Raw genomic sequence first — 26,314 nt, 5'->3', positions numbered from 1 at the left:
AACTCGAATACTTTGGTCCCGACAACAGCGATGCGCCCGAATGTCACGGCCAAGAGGTATTCACGCGGAACTCGAGAATACGTCGAGCTTAAGTCGACGAACTCCTAAGAACTCATAATAAAAAGGAAAATATAACGAAGTCGTCGAAAAAGTAGATGCTGGAATATGAGTAAAAACTTGTGTTTGATTGATTGATAGATCTCTCATTACAAGGCCCTAGGGTCTACATTTATACCCTGCTCAAAGAGCTACAATCAGACACGACTAGGACTCAAATTCCAAATTAAACAGAATCCGTATACAAAACGATTTTAAATAACTAAGGAAAACATAGAACCACCCCTCGTAACTAACTGGGACACCGCCACAGATCAATCGGCAACCTCCACGCTTCCCTTCAGAGTCATCGGCAGTCTTCCTATTATAGTCATCGACAAACACCAATATTGAGCATCGGCAAGAACACGTCACCACCTCTGGACTTAGTCATATTCAATCGTCTCTTCATCAGCAACTATCCTCATCGGTAGCTCTTCTGCAGGCTAGTTACCGTTGCTCCACCTGCCGATCTATACTCTACTGGTCTCTGGGTACGTGTCCAAAAACGGTGTCAACAACAACTTAGGTGGACTAATAGTGTTTATGTGAGATACACAGGAGATTAGTCCACAGGTGATTATGTGATGATGAAGGAGTTCATTGCACATGAGACATGACATGAAGTCATGTGACCAAGGTGGAGAAGATCAAGATGAGGCTTGGCTCGATGGACCAGTTGCAAGAGTGAAGGGCAAGTCGGAGGCTTTGAAGCGAGGGACCGCGTGTGTCGGCGAAGCTTGAGCAAGACTTGGCGTCGATGGACCGAGGCAACGGTGAAGAGCAAGTGAGGTCAAGATCAATGAACAATACGGTCATGTGATGATATAAAGTGGATCATATCATTTGGTAATTGAATGGTGCATGTGTTGCATCAACATTGGAGGAGATGGAATGGAATGCGCAAGGCAAAGGTATAACCTAGGGCATTTCCATTTCACCGGTCATAGGTGTGTAGAGAAGTTTATGACCGGATTTAAGATAGATGGCCGTACTATCAAGAGGGGCAAACTTGTTTGCATATTGGTCATCTAGTGCCACTGAGTGATCTAACTTTGCATACGTGTTAGGATCGAGTGGTGTGGCAAGTTGAGAGGCTAACTCATTTGTGAAAATGTTTGTGAAAATGCTAACACACTTGCACATGGTGGTGTAAACTTGTTGGTGTTGGCACATTTGCAAAGGAGGTAGAGTTCCTAGGATAGAGAGAGATTTGGGTTCCTCTCTGATTCGACGCTTTTGAGAAAATTAAGTGCATATTTTCTATGCATCGGTGGAAAATTTGAAGAAGTCGCGGGAGTGTTTTTCAATGGAAAAACACTCACCGAACGCTGGCCTCGGAGGCATCAATCATTGGACCAGAGCGTCCGATGTATTGCCAGTTGATGACGCAGGTGTAGAGTGAGCTTTGGACGTTGAACCTACTGAGGTGAACACACCAGATGCATGTGCAGTAATGCGAGCGAGTCTGGTGCCGAGCGTCCGGTGATCTATAGAAGAAGAGCCTGCAGCATCAGACGCAGGAGAGCGTCCGGTGGCCTTAGGTGTAAACACCCTCTATGCGTACGAGTCCGGTATGCATCGGACGCATCTGGTGTGGACCAGCAGAGTGTCCGGTGCTACTGTTTCAGGCGCACGTGCGAGTTAGCCGTTGCCGGCAATGGTCGAGTTCAAACGGCTAGTGGCACATGGCCATCGTGTGAGCACCGGACGCTGGGTTTGAGCATCCGGTGGCTCCCTTAGCGCGTCCGGTGCCCCCGTGTTTTGCCCAGTGAAGGGGCAACGACTAGTTTAGCCCTTGGGGCTATAAATAGAAGTGGTGGCCGGCCTTGGCTGGCGCTGAGCACCCTTGAGACTTAGTGTCCATGCTTGGAGAGTGCTAGTGAAGCCTCTAACTCACATGTGCTTGATAGTGATCATCCGATTGTGTGAGTGAGCGATTCTAGTGCATTGCATTGAGAGATTGCATTGAGTGGCACTAGGTGTTTGTGTTGCAAGCCAATGGTGCTTGTTACTCGTGGAGGTTGCCACCTCCTAGACGGCTTGGTGGCTTGTGACTCCATCGAAGCACACAAGAAGATTGTGCGGTGCTCCGGAGAAGAGATTGTGAGGGGTACGGTGCTCACCCCGCAGGGATCGCGAAGAGCAACTCTAGTAGATTGCTTGTGGCATTGGAGGATCCCCATCCTGAGAGTGGATGTGTGGCACCTGATGAGGGTTTGGCTTTGGATTGCCAATTAGCTCGTGATCCATCAAGTGGGTGAATCGCCACAACGAGGACGTAGCTTGGTGGCAACCAAGTGAACCTCGATAAAAATCACCGTGTCAACATTGTCTACTCTTCTCGGTGGTTTGCATTCACTATACATGAGCTTGTATTTACATTCTTTATATACTTGTGCTTGTGTAGTTGCTCTTGTAATTAGTTAGCTTGTGTAGCTTGCTAGTTACCTTCTCGCTTATGTAGCTTGAAGTAGTTCCTTTGTGTGACTAATTTGGTTTGTGTAATCTTGTTAGTCATAATGCTTAGTTTGTGTAGCTAAGTAGTTTGCGCTCTCTAATTTGGCATTGGTTGCCTTGTTATTGAGCTTTGCTAGTGAGCTTATGAGCTTTGTGCTTTTGCTTACTAGTTGTATAGGAGCTCCTAGGTTTGTGAAGTACTAGTGGCATTGGTTTGTGTGACCTTGCTTCTAGAATTGGATACGTGAGCTCTTGATAAGGTAGCACCTTGTTTGCTTGTCTAGGATCTTTTACAAGGTGCTAGAGAACTTAGATAGAGGGGTGTAGTCTTGGCTAGACCGATAGTTTTAGTTCCGCATTTATTTCGGTTAGCCGGTGCGATAAGTTTTAGAAAGGACTATTCACCCCCCTCTAGTATGTCATCTCGATCCTTCACTTTGTGTTCATTGATGAAAAATGGTTCTTCCTCTATCAAAAATCTGAAAATATTATATGCTACCTGACGAAAATGATGCCTATCGGACTTGTAAGAACAAGAACTACATCCCTAAGATCATGTTCTTGTGTGTTGTTGCTCGACCAAGATTTAGGGACGGGAATTGTATTTTTGATGGTAGAATTGGTTGTTTCCCACTTGTTCGATATGAGCCAGCTTAGAGAGATAATGATAGAACCAGCCGTGTCCATGGAGCCATGGTTATGAAGCCCATAACTTCAATCACAAGAGAAGTTATTAGAGAATTCATGATCAACAAAAAGTGTTGCCTAACATTCGTGCCAAATGGCCAAGAGAAGATGTGGACAAACCAATATTCATTCAACAAGATAATGCACCTACCCATTTGAAATTGGATGATCCGGAATTTTGTGAGCATGCTAAGCAAGAAGGATTAGATATTCGCCTAATTTGCCAACCGCCCAATTCTCCCGATTTCAACATTCTTGACTTGGGTTTTTTTCGAGCTATTCAAGCAATTCAATTCAAGAAGAATGAAAAAACATTAGAAGCTCTAGTTACAACAGTGCAACAGGTAATTTGATCGAAATGTCCACACATGTTTCATTGTTTCTTGAACTACAGATTTGGTCATTCATTCATTTGTAGGCATTCATATAGTACTCGGTAAAGCAAGCAAATCGGATCTTTGTAACACTACAAAGTGTTTACATTGAAGCTATGAAGGTGAAAGGATGCAACAAGTTCATGATCCCTCACATGAACAAAGATAAATTAGAAAGAGAAGATCGACTGCCAACTTCTATCCCTTGTGAACCATCTTTGCTCCTGAAGCCGAGGCTACTCTTGCTGCATGAAAGATTAGATGAAAGCTAGTTAGATGATGTTAGCTAGATGGATGCAAGTTTACATGTACTAGTCGAGACATTCTTGTAACAAGTCCCTGTAATGCTTACCGATGCTTTGTCGTCATCTTTTTTTTGGCAGCATGAACGGATAATGCTGGAAGAAAAGCTCGCAGTCTGTTTTCACGAATTTGTCGATAGCGTCCATAAACAAGTCACGATGGATGAGACCACAGTGAGAGCACGGGTGAACCGCGAGTGCGCATGATTTCATGTTTCGCGGTCCTTATGGATGAGATGACAGCGACCGCATAGAAAAGCACCCGACGGCAAGGAATCAGGCACCATCTCCGAGTCCGGCGTGAGCTCCTAGACCTCCGACGTCAAGGAGCCCAGCGCCATCTCCGAGTCCAGCATGAGCTCCTGCAACTCCGGCGTGGTGACGGAGTCCGGCGCCATCAGCGAGTCTAGCACGAAGGACTCTGGAGTCACCTCGACAACGTCTTCCATATATCGCCATCTCCATGGAGTCTGGCATTAGCTCCTGCAACTCCGACGTGACGGAGTCCGGCGCCATCATCGAGTCCGGCACGAAGGACTCCGGAGTCATCTCCATGGAGTCCGGCACGAGCTCTTCCGACGTCGAGTCCGCAGGCGCCGCAACCCTAGAATGCGGTGAAGCCATGAGCGCGAGGAACGACGGACGGAGCAGCGCGGCGAGGGGAACGACGCAGCGAGTAGCTGCGATGCGATCGTTGCTTGACCGGCGGGCCGGTTTAATAGACGCGATGCGAGAGGGCGAGCCGTGCGGCAGAGATGGGAATCGAGGCGTGGAGTTACTGTATACGGAGATCGATGTGTTAAGGGCAAAGAAGTCCAGGAAATGGGCTACTGTGCTACGACGTTGTTTAATTCGCAATCCACCGTAGGAGCTAGGACGTCGTTTTTTAACGATACGGAGGGAGTATTGCTTATCTAAATTATTCAGTATGCATCGAGATGTGTGAAACAATAGCGAAAGTATGTGAAACAGTGAGAAAAAGTGCAGCAGCACAAATTTCAAAGCATATTTTGATGATCCAGATAAGCAATGCTGAGTATGTACATACTACATTGTATTATTGCCTGTGTAGGAACGTGGACGCGTACATGACGTTCCACCTGTGGGCGAACCAGCCGACCATACAGCTGTACTCGGGGAACGGGCTGAACCACACCACGGGACGGCAAGGTGTACGACAAGTACGGCGACCATGGCGTACGTGGACGCCGTGAACCACCCGCGAGTTCCCGTCGATCACCGTGAGACCCGGCCGTCTTCAAGTTCTCCTTCTAGTAGGTGCATCTGCAAGATTTACTTGTTCTCAAGTAAAATCGGTGTGTTGGGTGTCTGGAGGGAAATAATACGGAAGATTAACCTCGGCAAATTACCCGATACCCATTACCTGTACCCGAATTATTCGGACTCAGACTTAATTAACCGAACCCAAGGTACCTAATCCTAAATTCGGATAGCAATTTTGATTACCCGAAATTAGTTTAGGTAATTCGGGTAATATCCCCCGGTACCCAAACTACCCGAATTATCCAAACATTTGTCTATGTCTTTGTATTTATCATGTGTTGTTAGTTAAACATTAGAACTTATCAATTTATTAGAATATAATTCTCTTTGTTTGAACAAGTGACCGTAATATATTATTCTCTACAAAATGCTATTGAAATTCTATACAAATTGTGCTAAAATTATATATAAATTGCTATTAAAATTTTGTGTAGTGTGTTGTCTTATGAAAATGCGGGTAAATCGGGAGTACCCGAACTCAAAATATCGGGTACCCGAAATTGCGGGTAGTATTTTTTCAAAATTAATATCGGGTAACATTTTTCATTACCCGAATTAACTAACCCGACAAAATCGGATAACCCGAACGCCCAGGCTTACGGGAGACTATATATTATATACCTAATCTATCTCAAATTATAAAATATTTGACCTTTTCACACTAAATTTGATCACTCATAATATCTTTTTTTTGTCATGGCTAGTTTATTAATAAAAAAATTCTTCAAGAATAATTTGAATTTGACTATGTTTGCATAAATTTTTTAAATAAGACGACTGGTCAAATTTGAGATGAAGAAAGTCAAAATTTAAATAATTTTCAAACGACAGTCACAACATCAAAATGGAACATCTGAAACATCATCGAAAAATGTCTGTCATGTTTGCTATCATTTCAATTCTTTGAGGAAAAAAAAGGTCTCACTCTCACCGCAACAATGTTGTTAGGCCAATCCTAATGGGGTGTTTCATTTTGATGTTACCTAGGCTATGAGGTCATCTATAATGCTTTGAAATGGTGTGAATGAAACACCTCCATCCAATACTTGTTTTATCTTATTATTATTTTATAGGCTAATCATAACATTTAACACGTGAAGCTCATGATTGATTGACTGATTGTTGGATGAGATGAAACTTCATATCCCCGAATGCTAGTTTCACATGGTTTCCAATTCTCGAAACAGTGTGCTTTTCATCAGGATGAAACCATCCCCCCTCCCCTATTCATCATTAATTTGATACCACATTTTTATGATGACATGACACCTAATGAATGAGAATGAAACCACCGTTGGTCTTGTGTTGCACTGTTCGTAACATTAATAACAACATATACAATGTTGATAAACAACCATTGCAACATTAAATATAGGTTGTCTGACACAGCTGAAAAATTTTAGACACCTAAAACGTAGGAAGTCTTAAATAATAATATAGATAACAAGGGAAAAACTAAATCACCTAAAGGGTTTCATAGTACTCCAACACCTAAAATTTTACCATGTCGAATTTATGCCAAGATTTGTGCTTTAGACAAGATGCAAAAAAAATTCAAAATATATAACTCGATTTTACACGAAATTACATACTAATTACATGTGTAACTTTTTAGTAATGATTGTGTGACAAAAAAATAGTGCACCTCCAACAACACTTGACATTCTCACTGGTATAAGGTGCTTCGTCCCATAAAGAATTAGATTTGACATTTTAATTTTTGTTCATAAAGGTTGCTATTGTGGGTGCTGTGGGCTTGCAACAATTAGGTCAATCTCAATGCAATTTGATTAAAGTTTCATGCACATTAAATATGCTGATGTGGTACTGTATTAATAAAGAGAGAGATGATAAGAGTTTCATGGAAGTAGAGAGAGTTTCATCCCCATGAAACTCTTCTACATTGTTTGTTGGAAACTAGGTCATAAAACTCTCACTGAAGATGACCTTAATGAAAGAACCCAAAATGATTTCTTTCACATATATGCATGCATGCAGATCTTTTGCCTTGTTAATTAAGTTTGTATGGAAGCTATCTCTAATTGATTAGGGCAACAAAGTCATTTGGTATCCACCTTAATTTTTCCCAAATATCTCAGAATCGAATTCTTTCTCAGATGGAGGTAGAGATGATAGATTATTGTCCTAAATTACCTCGTATTTGATAAATTTTTGGCAAAATTGCAAAAACCCACCCGCAAGTTTTGAGATTTCCTCCTACAAGACATTTTGTTGCAAATTTCCCACCCTAGCCAATTTTGGGGGAAAAAACACCCCGCTACACATATGTTTAATAATTGTTTTGTATGCTTTTGCGAACATATAGACACTATAAGATAAGGTAAGTATGTAGAATTAGATAATGACTTAAATTACTTATTCATCGTGTTATGGTGAAAAAAAAGTACAAAGAGTAAAACTTAACGTGATGATGATTACACTTTCATTGACAATATCTTTAGCAGGGACTTCAGAAACTATTGAGATTGCACTTGTAGAAGTGTATGTCTTTGATATAGACTAAGTTAACAGGTTTACATTGACGGAAACAAGCGGAATCCATTGAGTTTACCCATGGTGGGGTGATTTTTGCAACAAAAATGTGTAGAGTGGGGATCTTTGCAATAAAACATTTGATGGGAGAATCCAACCGGTGCCATGCATGTGGTTAGGGGCTTAGGGCCGGCCGGCCGGGGTGCACAGAAAACACCAAATATAAAGAAGGGGGAGCATGCATGCAGATCCGCACAACCTTCAAAGTCAACCGTCAAGATCACCCACCATTGTCTCCCTTCAAATGCCATTGGGACATTGCCCAATGCCCACCATCCTTTAATTTGTGAGTCCTGCCCTCCTGCTAGCTCAAACCCCCCCCCCCCCTTCTGCTAGCTAGCGTCGTCGTTGATTGTCTGGCAATGGCGAGAGCTGAGATGCTCCGCCTCGCGCTGTGCCTCGTGGCCTCCGCACTGGCCGCCACCGGTGCCGGCGGAGCGAGGAAGACGATTGGGGTGTACGAGCTCAGGCATGGGGATTTCTCCGTCAAGATCACCAACTGGGGCACCACGATCATGTCGGTCATTCTCCCCGACTCCAAAGGTGCGTACGTACCTTCGGTTCTCTCGTGTTCATCTCGTCCTCTTGTGATTATTGTGACCCCCTCTCCTCTGTCGTTGTGATTCTTAATTTCTTCCTCGTTCTTTAATTTGGCCGAGGCTTTTAATTTGTTTCAGGCTAGCTCCTTGTTTTAATTAATTTGCAGGGAACTTGGCTGATGTCGTCCTTGGCAAGGACACTATCGCTGAATACATTGTAAGATCACCAAATTAAAAGCCCTCCAATTAATGGCATTTTTCTTGCGCTAGCTTGTCTCTCTTAATGCAGAAGTTCCTGTGTGTGTGTGGATTACCATGCCGTCGTCGTCTCTTTGACGAACACATTTTTGCAGGAAGAAGCATAACACTTGAACATCTCGTTTTGTTTGCTTACTACAAATAATCACCTAGTTATAGTGCAACTAGCAGAATTTTTCTCGAACAAACCAACTTGTAGCATTTTTTAAGAAATCAGCTAGCACTGTCAATCGGTACCCTTCACAGATCTGTCTTGCAATACAGTAATATTCAAGAACATGCATGTGGAGTCACCCTCACACCTGGTAGCAGTAACATGTGGTGGTTCAAGTTGCAGCCGTGCTCCCAACTTTCCCATGTGTTTGATGTTGTTTTAATGCAACTTGATCGTCTTGGCAAGCAGAACGACACTTCTTTCTTCGGCCCGGTGGCCGGGCGCGTAGCAGGGAGAATTGCCAGGGGCCGGTTCGTCCTCGACGGGAAAGTATACCATCTGGACATCAACGACGGCAGGAATACGCTTCAAGGTGATTATAAATTACTATTGTCCATGCTGCTTGCTCAATGTGTGCTAGTAATTAATTACGTTTACATATTGCTCCGAACGTAATGTGATTGGGCTTGCCACACTACACTCTATCTGTTTGTTTATATATTCATCAGGTGGCGGCAGAGGATTCAACAAAGTCATCTGGACGGTGAAGGAGTACGTCGCCGGCGGCGACTCCCCGTACGTCACCCTATACTATCGCAGCTTCGACGGAGAGCAAGGTACAATACAAATTTGAATATTTTCTTTCTTTATTACTTGAGTTCCCTACATGTGTCGTCGTGCATAAGGATGAAAACGGTCGAACTCGGTCGAAATACTGCTCAATTGTTTTCTATTTTTACATTTAAATACGAAAACGGAAACGAAAACGGTAAAGCCGTACACGAACACGAACTCGAACGTACGGAATCTCGAACACGAACCAATTCGAGCGAAATTATATCGAACACGGTCGGTATACGGAATTAATACGGAATACCGATCCACAGTACATAATCTTAACAAAGTGTACGAACACCACCCACGTGTCCACTCGCCACCAGTACAGTACCATACTACCAGAAGTCCAGAACCATACTATACCATCCGATAACAGTCAATAGCCAAACAAGTGCATGACCGCATAAACTCTCAAGTGTCATCACACCGACACACAAATATATAAGTCTAGAACAAACAATTATTAGGAAATACATGTCTAAAGTTCATCAGCATCGTTCATGACGTCTGGATCACCGTCAATGTCTATTGCTTCCTCGTTGTCCCTATCCTCCTCATAGTGCTCATCTTCCTCCTTGTTATTTTCCTATTGCAAAGTTAATTAAAATTAGATACAGCAACTAGTACAGTTAAGGATAGCAAGCACCAAGCAGTCAATAACATACCTCAATTTTGAGTTTAGCCACAACATTAGTCAAAGCATTTGAATATAATAGATAACATGAGTTAGAATTTAGTACTCCGAATTTCGAACCGAATCCGAATTTGTCCGAATTTGAAACCGATCAAATTCTGAATATAATATGGAAATATGGAAACCGGTCGAACAAACCCCAAACCGATTTCGCTCCGAGTTCGAATTTAGTACTCCGAATTTCGAACCGAATCCGAATTTGTCCGAAAAATACGGAATCGATCGGGTCAAATTTAGAAAACGATGCGGTTCGGTTCGGGATATTTCTGTTCTGTTTTCAACCTTAGTCGTGCATATGAGGCCTTGTTTAGTTCAAAAAAAAATTTACAAAATTTTTTAGATTCTCCGTCACATCAAATCTTTAAACATATGCATGAAGTATTAAATATAGACGAAAATAAAAACTAATTATACAGTTTGGTCGGAATTGACGAGACGAATCTTTTGAGTCTGTTAGTTCAAGATTGGACAATATTTGTCAAATACAAACGAAAGTGCTACTATTCCTATTTCGAAAAAAAATTTTGAACTAAACAAGGCATGATCAGGTTTCCCGGGTGACCTGGACGTGTACGTGACGTACCGTCTGTCGCCGTACGAGCTGGGCGTGCACATGAACGCGACGGCGCTGGGCAGGGCGACGCCGGTGAACCTCCTGCAGCACACGTACTGGAACCTGGGCGGGCACGGCGCCGGCGACGTGCTGGGCCACACGCTCCGGCTCCACGCGTCGCGCTACACCCCGCTGGACGCCGAGATGCTGCCGTCGTCGGGCCGCGGCGCCGCGCCCGTCGCCGGCACGCCCTTCGACTTCCTCGCGCCGACGCCCATCGGCGCGCGCATCCGCGGCGTCGTCGGGGGCCGCGTGCCCGGGTACGACGCCAACTACGTCGTCGATGGGGAGCCCGGCGAGATGCGGCCCGTGGCACGGGCCTTGGACGGCGCGTCCGGCAGGGCGCTGGAGCTGTGGGGCAACCAGCCGGCGATGCAGCTCTACACGGCCAACTGGCTCAACCACACCAAGGGGAAAGGCGGCGCGGTGTACGAGCGGTACGGGGGGTTCTGCCTGGAGACGCAGGGGTACCCCGACGCCGTGAACCACCCTGAGTTCCCGTCGCAGATCGTCAGGCCTGGCCAGGTGTACAGGCACGACATGGTCTTCAAGTTCTCGTTCTAGACCGCCGGCGATTGTATTAGTTTGTGTCCAATAGGACCAGGGCAGCCATGTGGCAGAGTGGCAATGCACTTGTTGGTTGTGGACTTGTGGAGAAATAGTGCTTCAAGATCCATTACGTGTCTAAGGCTGTTCGTTTCTTCTTTGCATCCGTTATTTTAGCATAAGATTTTTGTTCCAAAAAAACCCCCTAGTTTATAACATGTTCGCAGCTTTTCTCGGTATGGAGACACTACACCACAACACCATAGCACTGTCAGACATCTGACGCTAAAGATTATATTTATTGATGGATGATTTGTCGCTAATTTCTCATTAACGATTTTGTCTGTCGCTATAGATAATCGTTGAACTTTCTATCGTAAAAAAAATAGGCCCCACTTCCACCTCGCACGCCCCACCTCCATCCAGCTCGCGCTGCATGGTACAATGACAATTCAATTTAGAGTTACTTTAAATAAACATACAAAAATTCATTTGAACTATATAAAACAGAAAATCTGTTAAAAGCCTTTAAACCTCGTGCACAACATAACATACGAAGGGTTATGGTTGGATTAACTTACTGCTACTCAAAGTCAATATAAAAATGACCAAAACAAAAGGTGTAGATCTTGATGAGATCTACAACTTTATTGTTGACACTTTTTTCCTTTGATATCATTTTTGCTATCCAAAATTCTATTCGAAGTTCTAGTATTTGGAAATTCACATTTGAAATTGTTTGAAAAAAGTCAAATGGAGAAATGACAAAAACAAAGTTAAAGACCTGAATTATAAATATGTCTTTCTAAATGACACAATTGTTGGGGCATACATAAAATTGATTCAGATAAAGATGATGAAATCAATCGAACCCTCAATTCATCCCTGTTAGCAGCTTCCCCACACTGGATGATGAACCTGTTGACATGCTCCATGGTCGATGTATCATCCTGCCTAGAAAACTTAGTGAAATCCGGCACCTTGTACCGATTTGGAAGCGGGATTAAATCATATGCAGGAGGATACGGTGTCCGATAAGAGTAAGTGTTGACTTTGGGTTTTATCCCAAATTAGTCTCTCATTACTTCAGCAATCTTATCGGCCCAATAAGCATCGGCATCTTGCCGATGGGGTGGTTGTGTATCTAGCACCTGCTGCTAAGCTTCCACGTGTCGCTGAGGCGCACGATCTGCATGGAACATGGGATTAACCATCTGACCACCAATCTGCTGTCCCAGATTCATCGGCTGGTTGATCAATCCTTGATTCTGAAACCCAGGTTGGATCTGTCCTTATTGGAATCCAACAGCCTGATGATTCTGCTGAGGCATCTGTGGAAAGACTAGCTGCCCTGTCCATCCATTATTAGCATTCATCGGCATGAACCCTGCCAATGACTGAAGATTGGGTATCATCATTGAATTGCCAAACCCTGGTTGTGTCATGAACCTCTGCTGCGTCAGCATCGAATCTGCCGATGCGTTAGGCATCCGAAACATTGGAGCTTGAGAATTCCTAGTGTAAGGTCTTGCAGTAGTAGTTGTAGTATACTGGGGACTCTGATTCATCGGCAAATTTGGAGGTGCCGATGCCATAGGAGCCTTGCCTCTCGTGTCAGCCGTCTGAGATGTTCTAGGAGTCTTCAACATCATCTCTGGGGGCATACCATAACCCCACCAGTTGGGAGGAACTGACCCCGACATTGCCGATGCCAATAGATCCGTAGTAAGCTTGATCTCCTCACCTGACGGTGATGGATTGGTTGTCATCGGCGTAGATTGCGCGTTAGTGACTCCTAACGTGCTTGGAGGAACGGTAGTTTCTGTACCCGCAGCGGCCGTAGCAGCCGATGGAGCCGTGACAACTAGTGATCCTGGCTGATGATAGACAGGGCCCACATAGTTTGGTGGCAATTGTCCTTCTTTGAAAGTTCTAGCCACGGCGTTGAAAACCGTATTGGACAGCACACCAGCTTGATTGATCAAGGCACGGTTAATTGCACTATCAACCATGTCTTAAAGTTTACCAGGATTGGCTTCAAAAGTAACCTGCCGAAGCGCCGGCAGTGCTTCCTTCTGGATCACCTCGCCACTCCTGTTGATACTGAAGGATTTCAAACATTGCTGCTTGTAATCCTCTATAGCTTTTGCAATAGCTTGCTTCAGCTCATCTCTGAGATTGGCTTCCGTCACAGAGATGACGTTCTCCAAATCGAATTCGGTAGTCGACATGTCGATCTTGCTCTTGAATAAGTCCCACTGGACGTGCCAAAAGATGTGTTAATGTAAAAGCTGATCTGCAAACACAAAGGGCTAATACCCGATTTAAACGTTAAGGCGTGCCAACCGATTTGACCTTACTATCGGCAAAGGTGATAACTCGAATACTTTGGTCCCGACAACAGCGATGCGCCCGAATGTCACGGCCAAGAGGTATTCACGCGGAACTCGAGAATACGTCGAGCTTAAGTCGACGAACTCCTAAGAACTCATAATAAAAAGGAAAATATAACGAAGTCGTCGAAAAAGTAGATGCTGGAATATGAGTAAAAACTTGTGTTTGATTGATTGATAGATCTCTCATTACAAGGCCCTAGGGTCTACATTTATACCCTGCTCAAAGAGCTACAATCAGACACGACTAGGACTCAAATTCCAAATTAAACAGAATCCGTATACAAAACGATTTTAAATAACTAAGGAAAACATAGAACCACCCCTCGTAACTAACTGGGACACCGCCACAGATCAATCGGCAACCTCCACGTTTCCCTTCAGAGTCATCGGCAGTCTTCCTATTATAGTCATCGACAAACACCAATATTGAGCATCGGCAAGAACACGTCACCACCTCTGGACTTAGTCATATTCAATCGTCTCTTCATCAGCAACTATCCTCATCGGTAGCTCTTCTGCAGGCTAGTTACCGTTGCTCCACCTGCCGATCTATACTCTACTGGTCTCTGGGTACGTGTCCAAAAACGGTGTCAACAACAACTTAGGTGGACTAATAGTGTTTATGTGAGATACACAGGAGATTAGTCCACAGGTGATTATGTGATGATGAAGGAGTTCATTGCACATGAGACATGACATGAAGTCATGTGACCAAGGTGGAGAAGATCAAGATGAGGCTTGGCTCGATGGACCAGTTGCAAGAGTGAAGGGCAAGTCGGAGGCTTTGAAGCGAGGGACCGCGTGTGTCGGCGAAGCTTGAGCAAGACTTGGCGTCGATGGACCGAGGCAACGGTGAAGAGCAAGTGAGGTCAAGATCAATGAACAATACGGTCATGTGATGATATAAAGTGGATCATATCATTTGGTAATTGAATGGTGCATGTGTTGCATCAACATTGGAGGAGATGGAATGGAATGCGCAAGGCAAAGGTATAACCTAGGGCATTTCCATTTCACCGGTCATAGGTGTGTAGAGAAGTTTATGACCGGATTTAAGATAGATGGCCGTACTATCAAGAGGGGCAAACTTGTTTGCATATTGGTCATCTAGTGCCACTGAGTGATCTAACTTTGCATACGTGTTAGGATCGAGTGGTGTGGCAAGTTGAGAGGCTAACTCATTTGTGAAAATGTTTGTGAAAATGCTAACACACTTGCACATGGTGGTGTAAACTTGTTGGTGTTGGCACATTTGCAAAGGAGGTAGAGTTCCTAGGATAGAGAGAGATTTGGGTTCCTCTCTGATTCGACGCTTTTGAGAAAATTAAGTGCATATTTTCTATGCGTCGGTGGAAAATTTGAAGAAGTCGCGGGAGTGTTTTTCAATGGAAAAACACTCACCGAACGCTGGCCTCGGAGGCATCAATCATTGGACCAGAGCGTCCGATGTATTGCCAGTTGATGACGCAGGTGTAGAGTGAGCTTTGGACGTTGAACCTACTGAGGTGAACACACCAGATGCATGTGCAGTAATGCGAGCGAGTCTGGTGCCGAGCGTCCGGTGATCTATAGAAGAAGAGCCTGCAGCATCAGACGCAGGAGAGCGTCCGGTGGCCTTAGGTGTAAACACCCTCTATGCGTACGAGTCCGGTATGCATCGGACGCATCTGGTGTGGACCAGCAGAGTGTCCGGTGCTACTGTTTCAGGCGCACGTGCGAGTTAGCCGTTGCCGGCAATGGTCGAGTTCAAACGGCTAGTGACACATGGCCATCGTGTGAGCACCGGACGCTGGGTTTGAGCATCCGGTGGCTCCCTTAGCGCGTCCGGTGCCCCCGTGTTTTGCCCAGTGAAGGGGCAACGACTAGTTTAGCCCTTGGGGCTATAAATAGAAGTGGTGGCCGGCCTTGGCTGGCGCTGAGCACCCTTGAGACTTAGTGTCCATGCTTGGAGAGTGCTAGTGAAGCCTCTAACTCACATGTGCTTGATAGTGATCATCCGATTGTGTGAGTGAGCGATTCTAGTGCATTGCATTGAGAGATTGTATTGAGTGGCACTAGGTGTTTGTGTTGCAAGCCAATGGTGCTTGTTACTCGTGGAGGTTGCCACCTCCTAGACGGCTTGGTGGCTTGTGACTCCATCGAAGCACACAAGAAGATTGTGCGGTGCTCCGGAGAAGAGATTGTGAGGGGTACGGTGCTCACCCCGCAGGGATCGCGAAGAGCAACTCTAGTAGATTGCTTGTGGCATTGGAGGATCCCCATCCTGAGAGTGGATGTGTGGCACCTGATGAGGGTTTGGCTTTGGATTGCCAATTAGCTCGTGATCCATCAAGTGGGTGAATCGCCACAACGAGGACGTAGCTTGGTGGCAACCAAGTGAACCTCGATAAAAATCACCGTGTCAACATTGTCTACTCTTCTCGGTGGTTTGCATTCACTATACATGAGCTTGTATTTACATTCTTTATATACTTGTGCTTGTGTAGTTGCTCTTGTAATTAGTTAGCTTGTGTAGCTTGCTAGTTACCTTCTCGCTTATGTAGCTTGAAGTAGTTCCTTTGTGTGACTAATTTGGTTTGTGTAATCTTGTTAGTCATAATGCTTAGTTTGTGTAGCTAAGTAGTTTGCGCTCTCTAATTTGGCATTGGTTGCCTTGTTATTGAGCTTTGCTAGTGAGCTTATGAGCTTTGTGCTTTTGCTTACTAGTTGTATAGGAGCTCCTAGGTTTGTGAAGTACTAGTGGCATTGGTTTGTGTGACCTTGCTTCTAGAATTGGATACGTGAGCTCTTGATAAGGTAGCACCTTGTTTGCTTGTGTAGGATCTTTTACAAGGTGCTAGAGAACTTAGATAGAGGGGTGTAGTCTTGGCTAGACCGATAGTTTTAGTTCCGCATTTATTTCGGTTAGCCGGTGCGATAAGTTTTAGAAAGGACTATTCACCCCCCTCTAGTATGTCATCTCGATCCTTCACTTTGTGTTCATTGATGAAAAATGGTTCTTCCTCTATCAAAAATCTGAAAATATTATATGCTACCTGACGAAAATGATGCCTATCGGACTTGTAAGAACAAGAACTACATCCCTAAGATCATGTTCTTGTGTGTTGTTGCTCGACCAAGATTTAGGGACGGGAATTGTATTTTTGATGGTAGAATTGGTTGTTTCCCACTTGTTCGATATGAGCCAGCTTAGAGAGATAATGATAGAACCAGCCGTGTCCATGGAGCCATGGTTATGAAGCCCATAACTTCAATCACAAGAGAAGTTATTAGAGAATTCATGATCAACAAAAAGTGTTGCCTAACATTCGTGCCAAATGGCCAAGAGAAGATGTGGACAAACCAATATTCATTCAACAAGATAATGCACCTACCCATTTGAAATTGGATGATCCGGAATTTTGTGAGCATGCTAAGCAAGAAGGATTAGATATTCGCCTAATTTGCCAACCGCCCAATTCTCCCGATTTCAACATTCTTGACTTGGGTTTTTTTCGAGCTATTCAAGCAATTCAATTCAAGAAGAATGAAAAAACATTAGAAGCTCTAGTTACAACAGTGCAACAGGTAATTTGATCGAAATGTCCACACATGTTTCATTGTTTCTTGAACTACAGATTTGGTCATTCATTCATTTGTAGGCATTCATATAGTACTCGGTAAAGCAAGCAAATCGGATCTTTGTAACACTACAAAGTGTTTACATTGAAGCTATGAAGGTGAAAGGATGCAACAAGTTCATGATCCCTCACATGAACAAAGATAAATTAGAAAGAGAAGATCGACTGCCAACTTCTATCCCTTGTGAACCATCTTTGCTCCTGAAGCCGAGGCTACTCTTGCTGCATGAAAGATTAGATGAAAGCTAGTTAGATGATGTTAGCTAGATGGATGCAAGTTTACATGTACTAGTCGAGACATTCTTGTAACAAGTCCCTGTAATGCTTACCGATGCTTTGTCGTCATCTTTTTTTTGGCAGCATGAACGGATAATGCTGGAAGAAAAGCTCGCAGTCTGTTTTCACGAATTTGTCGATAGCGTCCATAAACAAGTCACGATGGATGAGACCACAGTGAGAGCACGGGTGAACCGCGAGTGCGCATGATTTCATGTTTCGCGGTCCTTATGGATGAGATGACAGCGACCGCATAGAAAAGCACCCGACGGCAAGGAATCAGGCACCATCTCCGAGTCCGGCGTGAGCTCCTAGACCTCCGACGTCAAGGAGCCCAGCGCCATCTCCGAGTCCAGCATGAGCTCCTGCAACTCCGGCGTGGTGACGGAGTCCGGCGCCATCAGCGAGTCTAGCACGAAGGACTCTGGAGTCACCTCGACAACGTCTTCCATATATCGCCATCTCCATGGAGTCTGGCATTAGCTCCTGCAACTCCGACGTGACGGAGTCCGGCGCCATCATCGAGTCCGGCACGAAGGACTCCGGAGTCATCTCCATGGAGTCCGGCACGAGCTCTTCCGACGTCGAGTCCGCAGGCGCCGCAACCCTAGAATGCGGTGAAGCCATGAGCGCGAGGAACGACGGACGGAGCAGCGCGGCGAGGGGAACGACGCAGCGAGTAGCTGCGATGCGATCGTTGCTTGACCGGCGGGCCGGTTTAATAGACGCGATGCGAGAGGGCGAGCCGTGCGGCAGAGATGGGAATCGAGGCGTGGAGTTACTGTATACGGAGATCGATGTGTTAAGGGCAAAGAAGTCCAGGAAATGGGCTACTGTGCTACGACGTTGTTTAATTCGCAATCCACCGTAGGAGCTAGGACGTCGTTTTTTAACGATACGGAGGGAGTATTGCTTATCTAAATTATTCAGTATGCATCGAGATGTGTGAAACAATAGCGAAAGTATGTGAAACAGTGAGAAAAAGTGCAGCAGCACAAATTTCAAAGCATATTTTGATGATCCAGATAAGCAATGCTGAGTATGTACATACTACATTGTATTATTGCCTGTGTAGGAACGTGGACGCGTACATGACGTTCCACCTGTGGGCGAACCAGCCGACCATACAGCTGTACTCGGGGAACGGGCTGAACCACACCACGGGACGGCAAGGTGTACGACAAGTACGGCGACCATGGCGTACGTGGACGCCGTGAACCACCCGCGAGTTCCCGTCGATCACCGTGAGACCCGGCCGTCTTCAAGTTCTCCTTCTAGTAGGTGCATCTGCAAGATTTACTTGTTCTCAAGTAAAATCGGTGTGTTGGGTGTCTGGAGGGAAATAATACGGAAGATTAACCTCGGCAAATTACCCGATACCCATTACCTGTACCCGAATTATTCAGACTCAGACTTAATTAACCGAACCCAAGGTACCTAATCCTAAATTCGGATAGCGATTTTGATTACCCGAAATTAGTTTAGGTAATTCGGGTAATATCCCCCGGTACCCAAACTACCCGAATTATCCAAACATTTGTCTATGTCTTTGTATTTATCATGTGTTGTTAGTTAAACATTAGAACTTATCAATTTATTAGAATATAATTCTCTTTGTTTGAACAAGTGACCGTAATATATTATTCTCTACAAAATGCTATTGAAATTCTATACAAATTGTGCTAAAATTATATATAAATTGCTATTAAAATTTTGTGTAGTGTGTTGTCTTATGAAAATGCGGGTAAATCGGGAGTACCCGAACTCAAAATATCGGGTACCCGAAATTGCGGGTAGTATTTTTTCAAAATTAATATCGGGTAACATTTTTCATTACCCGAATTAACTAACCCGACAAAATCGGATAACCCGAACGCCCAGGCTTACGGGAGACTATATATTATATACCTAATCTATCTCAAATTATAAAATATTTGACCTTTTCACACTAAATTTGATCACTCATAATATCTTTTTTTTGTCATGGCTAGTTTATTAATAAAAAAATTCTTCAAGAATAATTTGAATTTGACTATGTTTGCATAAATTTTTTAAATAAGACGACTGGTCAAATTTGAGATGAAGAAAGTCAAAATTTAAATAATTTTCAAACGACAGTCACAACATCAAAATGGAACATCTGAAACATCATCGAAAAATGTCTGTCATGTTTGCTATCATTTCAATTCTTTGAGGAAAAAAAAGGTCTCACTCTCACCGCAACAATGTTGTTAGGCCAATCCTAATGGGGTGTTTCATTTTGATGTTACCTAGGCTATGAGGTCATCTATAATGCTTTGAAATGGTGTGAATGAAACACCTCCATCCAATACTTGTTTTATCTTATTATTATTTTATAGGCTAATCATAACATTTAACACGTGAAGCTCATGATTGATTGACTGATTGTTGGATGAGATGAAACTTCATATCCCCGAATGCTAGTTTCACATGGTTTCCAATTCTCGAAACAGTGTGCTTTTCATCAGGATGAAACCATCCCCCCTCCCCTATTCATCATTAATTTGATACCACATTTTTATGATGACATGACACCTAATGAATGAGAATGAAACCACCGTTGGTCTTGTGTTGCACTGTTCGTAACATTAATAACAACATATACAATGTTGATAAACAACCATTGCAACATTAAATATAGGTTGTCTGACACAGCTGAAAAATTTTAGACACCTAAAACGTAGGAAGTCTTAAATAATAATATAGATAACAAGGGAAAAACTAAATCACCTAAAGGGTTTCATAGTACTCCAACACCTAAAATTTTACCATGTCGAATTTATGCCAAGATTTGTGCTTTAGACAAGATGCAAAAAAAATTCAAAATATATAACTCGATTTTACACGAAATTACATACTAATTACATGTGTAACTTTTTAGTAATGATTGTGTGACAAAAAAATAGTGCACCTCCAACAACACTTGACATTCTCACTGGTATAAGGTGCTTCGTCCCATAAAGAATTAGATTTGACATTTTAATTTTTGTTCATAAAGGTTGCTATTGTGGGTGCTGTGGGCTTGCAACAATTAGGTCAATCTCAATGCAATTTGATTAAAGTTTCATGCACATTAAATATGCTGATGTGGTACTGTATTAATAAAGAGAGAGATGATAAGAGTTTCATGGAAGTAGAGAGAGTTTCATCCCCATGAAACTCTTCTACATTGTTTGTTGGAAACTAGGTCATAAAACTCTCACTGAAGATGACCTTAATGAAAGAACCCAAAATGATTTCTTTCACATATATGCATGCATGCAGATCTTTTGCCTTGTTAATTAAGTTTGTATGGAAGCTATCTCTAATTGATTAGGGCAACAAAGTCATTTGGTATCCACCTTAATTTTTCCCAAATATCTCAGAATCGAATTCTTTCTCAGATGGAGGTAGAGATGATAGATTATTGTCCTAAATTACCTCGTATTTGATAAATTTTTGGCAAAATTGCAAAAACCCACCCGCAAGTTTTGAGATTTCCTCCTACAAGACATTTTGTTGCAAATTTCCCACCCTAGCCAATTTTGGGGGAAAAAACACCCCGCTACACATATGTTTAATAATTGTTTTGTATGCTTTTGCGAACATATAGACACTATAAGATAAGGTAAGTATGTAGAATTAGATAATGACTTAAATTACTTATTCATCGTGTTATGGTGAAAAAAAAGTACAAAGAGTAAAACTTAACGTGATGATGATTACACTTTCATTGACAATATCTTTAGCAGGGACTTCAGAAACTATTGAGATTGCACTTGTAGAAGTGTATGTCTTTGATATAGACTAAGTTAACAGGTTTACATTGACGGAAACAAGCGGAATCCATTGAGTTTACCCATGGTGGGGTGATTTTTGCAACAAAAATGTGTAGAGTGGGGATCTTTGCAATAAAACATTTGATGGGAGAATCCAACCGGTGCCATGCATGTGGTTAGGGGCTTAGGGCCGGCCGGCCGGGGTGCACAGAAAACACCAAATATAAAGAAGGGGGAGCATGCATGCAGATCCGCACAACCTTCAAAGTCAACCGTCAAGATCACCCACCATTGTCTCCCTTCAAATGCCATTGGGACATTGCCCAATGCCCACCATCCTTTAATTTGTGAGTCCTGCCCTCCTGCTAGCTCAAACCCCCCCCCCTTCTGCTAGCTAGCGTCGTCGTTGATTGTCTGGCAATGGCGAGAGCTGAGATGCTCCGCCTCGCGCTGTGCCTCGTGGCCTCCGCACTGGCCGCCACCGGTGCCGGCGGAGCGAGGAAGACGATTGGGGTGTACGAGCTCAGGCATGGGGATTTCTCCGTCAAGATCACCAACTGGGGCACCACGATCATGTCGGTCATTCTCCCCGACTCCAAAGGTGCGTACGTACCTTCGGTTCTCTCGTGTTCATCTCGTCCTCTTGTGATTATTGTGACCCCCTCTCCTCTGTCGTTGTGATTCTTAATTTCTTCCTCGTTCTTTAATTTGGCCGAGGCTTTTAATTTGTTTCAGGCTAGCTCCTTGTTTTAATTAATTTGCAGGGAACTTGGCTGATGTCGTCCTTGGCAAGGACACTATCGCTGAATACATTGTAAGATCACCAAATTAAAAGCCCTCCAATTAATGGCATTTTTCTTGCGCTAGCTTGTCTCTCTTAATGCAGAAGTTCCTGTGTGTGTGTGGATTACCATGCCGTCGTCGTCTCTTTGACGAACACATTTTTGCAGGAAGAAGCATAACACTTGAACATCTCGTTTTGTTTGCTTACTACAAATAATCACCTAGTTATAGTGCAACTAGCAGAATTTTTCTCGAACAAACCAACTTGTAGCATTTTTTAAGAAATCAGCTAGCACTGTCAATCGGTACCCTTCACAGATCTGTCTTGCAATACAGTAATATTCAAGAACATGCATGTGGAGTCACCCTCACACCTGGTAGCAGTAACATGTGGTGGTTCAAGTTGCAGCCGTGCTCCCAACTTTCCCATGTGTTTGATGTTGTTTTAATGCAACTTGATCGTCTTGGCAAGCAGAACGACACTTCTTTCTTCGGCCCGGTGGCCGGGCGCGTAGCAGGGAGAATTGCCAGGGGCCGGTTCGTCCTCGACGGGAAAGTATACCATCTGGACATCAACGACGGCAGGAATACGCTTCAAGGTGATTATAAATTACTATTGTCCATGCTGCTTGCTCAATGTGTGCTAGTAATTAATTACGTTTACATATTGCTCCGAACGTAATGTGATTGGGCTTGCCACACTACACTCTATCTGTTTGTTTATATATTCATCAGGTGGCGGCAGAGGATTCAACAAAGTCATCTGGACGGTGAAGGAGTACGTCGCCGGCGGCGACTCCCCGTACGTCACCCTATACTATCGCAGCTTCGACGGAGAGCAAGGTACAATACAAATTTGAATATTTTCTTTCTTTATTACTTGAGTTCCCTACATGTGTCGTCGTGCATAAGGATGAAAACGGTCGAACTCGGTCGAAATACTGCTCAATTGTTTTCTATTTTTACATTTAAATACGAAAACGGAAACGAAAACGGTAAAGCCGTACACGAACACGAACTCGAACGTACGGAATCTCGAACACGAACCAATTCGAGCGAAATTATATCGAACACGGTCGGTATACGGAATTAATACGGAATACCGATCCACAGTACATAATCTTAACAAAGTGTACGAACACCACCCACGTGTCCACTCGCCACCAGTACAGTACCATACTACCAGAAGTCCAGAACCATACTATACCATCCGATAACAGTCAATAGCCAAACAAGTGCATGACCGCATAAACTCTCAAGTGTCATCACACCGACACACAAATATATAAGTCTAGAACAAACAATTATTAGGAAATACATGTCTAAAGTTCATCAGCATCGTTCATGACGTCTGGATCACCGTCAATGTCTATTGCTTCCTCGTTGTCCCTATCCTCCTCATAGTGCTCATCTTCCTCCTTGTTATTTTCCTATTGCAAAGTTAATTAAAATTAGATACAGCAACTAGTACAGTTAAGGATAGCAAGCACCAAGCAGTCAATAACATACCTCAATTTTGAGTTTAGCCACAACATTAGTCAAAGCATTTGAATATAATAGATAACATGAGTTAGAATTTAGTACTCCGAATTTCGAACCGAATCCGAATTTGTCCGAATTTGAAACCGATCAAATTCCGAATATAATATGGAAATATGGAAACCGGTCGAACAAACCCCAAACCGATTTCGCTCCGAGTTCGAATTTAGTACTCCGAATTTCGAACCGAATCCGAATTTGTCCGAAAAATACGGAATCGATCGGGTCAAATTTAGAAAACGATGCGGTTCGGTTCGGGATATTTCTGTTCTGTTTTCAACCTTAGTCGTGCATATGAGGCCTTGTTTAGTTCAAAAAAAAATTTACAAAATTTTTTAGATTCTCCGTCACATCAAATCTTTAAACATATGCATGAAGTATTAAATATAGACGAAAATAAAAACTAATTATACAGTTTGGTCGGAATTGACGAGACGAATCTTTTGAGTCTGTTAGTTCAAGATTGGACAATATTTGTCAAATACAAACGAAAGTGCTACTATTCCTATTTCGAAAAAATTTTTTGAACTAAACAAGGCATGATCAGGTTTCCCGGGTGACCTGGACGTGTACGTGACGTACCGTCTGTCGCCGTACGAGCTGGGCGTGCACATGAACGCGACGGCGCTGGGCAGGGCGACGCCGGTGAACCTCCTGCAGCACACGTACTGGAACCTGGGCGGGCACGGCGCCGGCGACGTGCTGGGCCACACGCTCCGGCTCCACGCGTCGCGCTACACCCCGCTGGACGCCGAGATGCTGCCGTCGTCGGGCCGCGGCGCCGCGCCCGTCGCCGGCACGCCCTTCGACTTCCTCGCGCCGACGACCGTCGGCGCGCGCATCCGCGGCGTCGTGGGGGGGCGCGTGCTCGGGTACGACGCCAACTACGTCGTCGATGGGGAGCCCGGCGAGATGCGGCCCGTGGCACGGGCCCTGGACGGCGCGTCCGGCAGGACGCTGGAGCTGTGGGGCAACCAGCCGGCGATGCAGCTCTATACGGCCAACTGGCTCAACCACACCAAGGGGAAAGGCGGCGCGGTGTACGAGCGGTACGCGGGGTTCTGCCTGGAGACGCAGGGGTACCCCGACGCCGTGAACCACCCTGAGTTCCCGTCGCAGATCATCAGGCCTGGCCAGGTGTACAGGCACGACATGGTCTTCAAGTTCTCGTTCTAGACCGCCGGCGATTGTATTAGTTTGTGTCTAATAGGACCAGGGCAGCCATGTGGCAGAGTGGCAATGCACTTGTTGGTTGTGGACTTGTGGAGAAATAGTGCTTCAAGATCCATTACGTGTCTAAGGCTGTTCGTTCTTCTTTGCATCCGTTATTTTAGCATAAGATTTTTGTTCCAAAAAAAACCCCTAGTTTATAACATGTTCGCAGCTTTTCTCGGTATGGAGACACTACACCACAACACCATAGCACTGTCAGACATCTGACGCTAAAGATTATATTTATTGATGGATGATTTGTCACTAATTTCTCATTAACGATTTTGTGTGTCGCTATAGATAACTGTCTATTGCTAAAAAAATAGGCCCCACTTCCACCTCGCACGCCCCACCTCCATCCAGCTCTCGCCGCATGGTACAATGACAATTCAATTTAGAGTTATTTCAAATAAACATACAAAAATTTATTTGAACTATATAAAACAAAAAATCTGTTAAAAGCCTTTAAACCTCATGCACAACATAACATAAGAAGAGTTATGGTTGGATTAACTTACTGCTACTCAAAGTCAATGACCAAAACAAAAGATGCAGTAGATCTTGATGAGATCTACAACTTTATTGTTGACACTTTTTTCCTTTGATATCATTTTTGGTATCCAAAATTCTATTCAGAGTTCTAGTATTTGGAAATTCACATTCGAAATTGTTTGAAAAAAGTCAAATGGAGAAATGACCAAAACAAAGATGAGGACCTTAATTATATATATGTCTTTCTAAATGACACAATTGTTGGGGCATACATAAAATTGATTCATAACCAAGTCCTAATTCAGTAGCATTTTCTTTACTTCGTCATATGATTTTGGAATATAGTATTGAAATGTGGGAAAGCTTCTGATAAGATCTTCAAAATTGTAGAAAATGCTGAGTTAGTGATCCTATAGTATAACTTTACATGGAGCATCTTGATTACAAATGTGAACCTTGAAAAATTCATACAACCATGATATAGCTCACGCTTAGCATCTTCAATCAGTTGTTTCAAATGTGATGCCATAGCACCCTGATTTCCATCTTTTGGTACAACCTCATTTCCTTGTTGTTCACTTGACGAGTTCCCCTAACATCCCTTCAAGTCCACAATCATTTGTGTCCTCAGGTATAAAATAATCAACATTTGCATCCTCAACTACTACTAGTTACTCCAAAACATGAATATTACTATCCTCTCCATGATCTATCCACCTGGTATATGTGTTGGACATGCCATTGAGTAGTAGGTGCCTCTCCACTTCATTTTGCTCTAGAGATTCATTGTTCAGACAGTGTTGACATGGACACAAAATCTTCTCAGCCTTAGTAAACCTCTCTTTGATAAAGTTTATGAAAGACCGGACACCACAAATATATTGAGGCATAAACAGAGCACCATGAATCCAACGTCTGTCCATCTACATCAAAAATTGTAGAAAATAAATCAATCTAACCTCAGTTACAACCACTACATCAACTAACAAAGTACAACACTAAATTAAACTGAATATCCAAATCCATACCAATGGAAATC

General features: G+C 43.7%; 2 protein-coding genes across 4 annotated transcripts; both read left to right on the top strand.

Annotated features, from left to right (window-relative positions):
• LOC110435065 (aldose 1-epimerase-like) lies at positions 8,050-11,421 on the top strand. Of its 2 annotated transcripts, XM_021460387.1 has the most exons (5): positions 8,050-8,299; positions 8,463-8,512; positions 8,957-9,080; positions 9,217-9,324; positions 10,568-11,421. In XM_021460387.1, exons 1-5 carry the CDS (start codon positions 8,119-8,121, stop codon positions 11,194-11,196), a joined length of 1,092 nt encoding a protein of 363 aa, XP_021316062.1. In that variant the 5' UTR covers positions 8,050-8,118; the 3' UTR covers positions 11,197-11,421. The 2 variants fall into 2 exon arrangements, with proteins under 2 accessions (XP_021316062.1, XP_021316063.1); XM_021460388.1 differs by lacking the exon at positions 8,463-8,512 and having other exon boundaries at positions 8,103-8,299.
• On the top strand, positions 21,574-24,969 carry LOC8059078 (aldose 1-epimerase). 2 transcript variants are annotated; one of them, XM_002453616.2, is made up of 5 exons: positions 21,574-21,850; positions 22,014-22,063; positions 22,508-22,631; positions 22,768-22,875; positions 24,119-24,969. In XM_002453616.2, the coding sequence occupies exons 1-5, from the start codon at positions 21,670-21,672 to the stop codon at positions 24,745-24,747; spliced, it is 1,092 nt and encodes a 363-aa protein (XP_002453661.2). In that variant the 5' UTR covers positions 21,574-21,669; the 3' UTR covers positions 24,748-24,969. The 2 variants fall into 2 exon arrangements, with proteins under 2 accessions (XP_002453661.2, XP_021316061.1); XM_021460386.1 differs by lacking the exon at positions 22,014-22,063 and having other exon boundaries at positions 21,654-21,850.

Source organism: Sorghum bicolor, chromosome 4 (assembly GCF_000003195.3).
Source record: "Sorghum bicolor cultivar BTx623 chromosome 4, Sorghum_bicolor_NCBIv3, whole genome shotgun sequence".
NCBI lineage: Eukaryota > Viridiplantae > Streptophyta > Magnoliopsida > Poales > Poaceae > Sorghum > Sorghum bicolor.
This window is presented reverse-complemented; position numbering and strand designations above follow the sequence as displayed.

Coding starts and splice junctions, on each gene's coding strand:
- LOC110435065 (XM_021460387.1), top strand. CDS start 8,119: ATGGCGAGAGCTGAGATGCTCCGCCTCGCGCTGTGCCTCGTGGCCTCC. Junction 9,081..9,216: donor CGGCAGGAATACGCTTCAAG/GTGATTATAAAT, acceptor TATATTCATCAG/GTGGCGGCAGAGGATTCAAC. Junction 9,325..10,567: donor CAGCTTCGACGGAGAGCAAG/GTACAATACAAA, acceptor AGGCATGATCAG/GTTTCCCGGGTGACCTGGAC.
- LOC8059078 (XM_002453616.2), top strand. CDS start 21,670: ATGGCGAGAGCTGAGATGCTCCGCCTCGCGCTGTGCCTCGTGGCCTCC. Junction 22,064..22,507: donor ACACTATCGCTGAATACATT/GTAAGATCACCA, acceptor CTTGGCAAGCAG/AACGACACTTCTTTCTTCGG. Junction 22,632..22,767: donor CGGCAGGAATACGCTTCAAG/GTGATTATAAAT, acceptor TATATTCATCAG/GTGGCGGCAGAGGATTCAAC.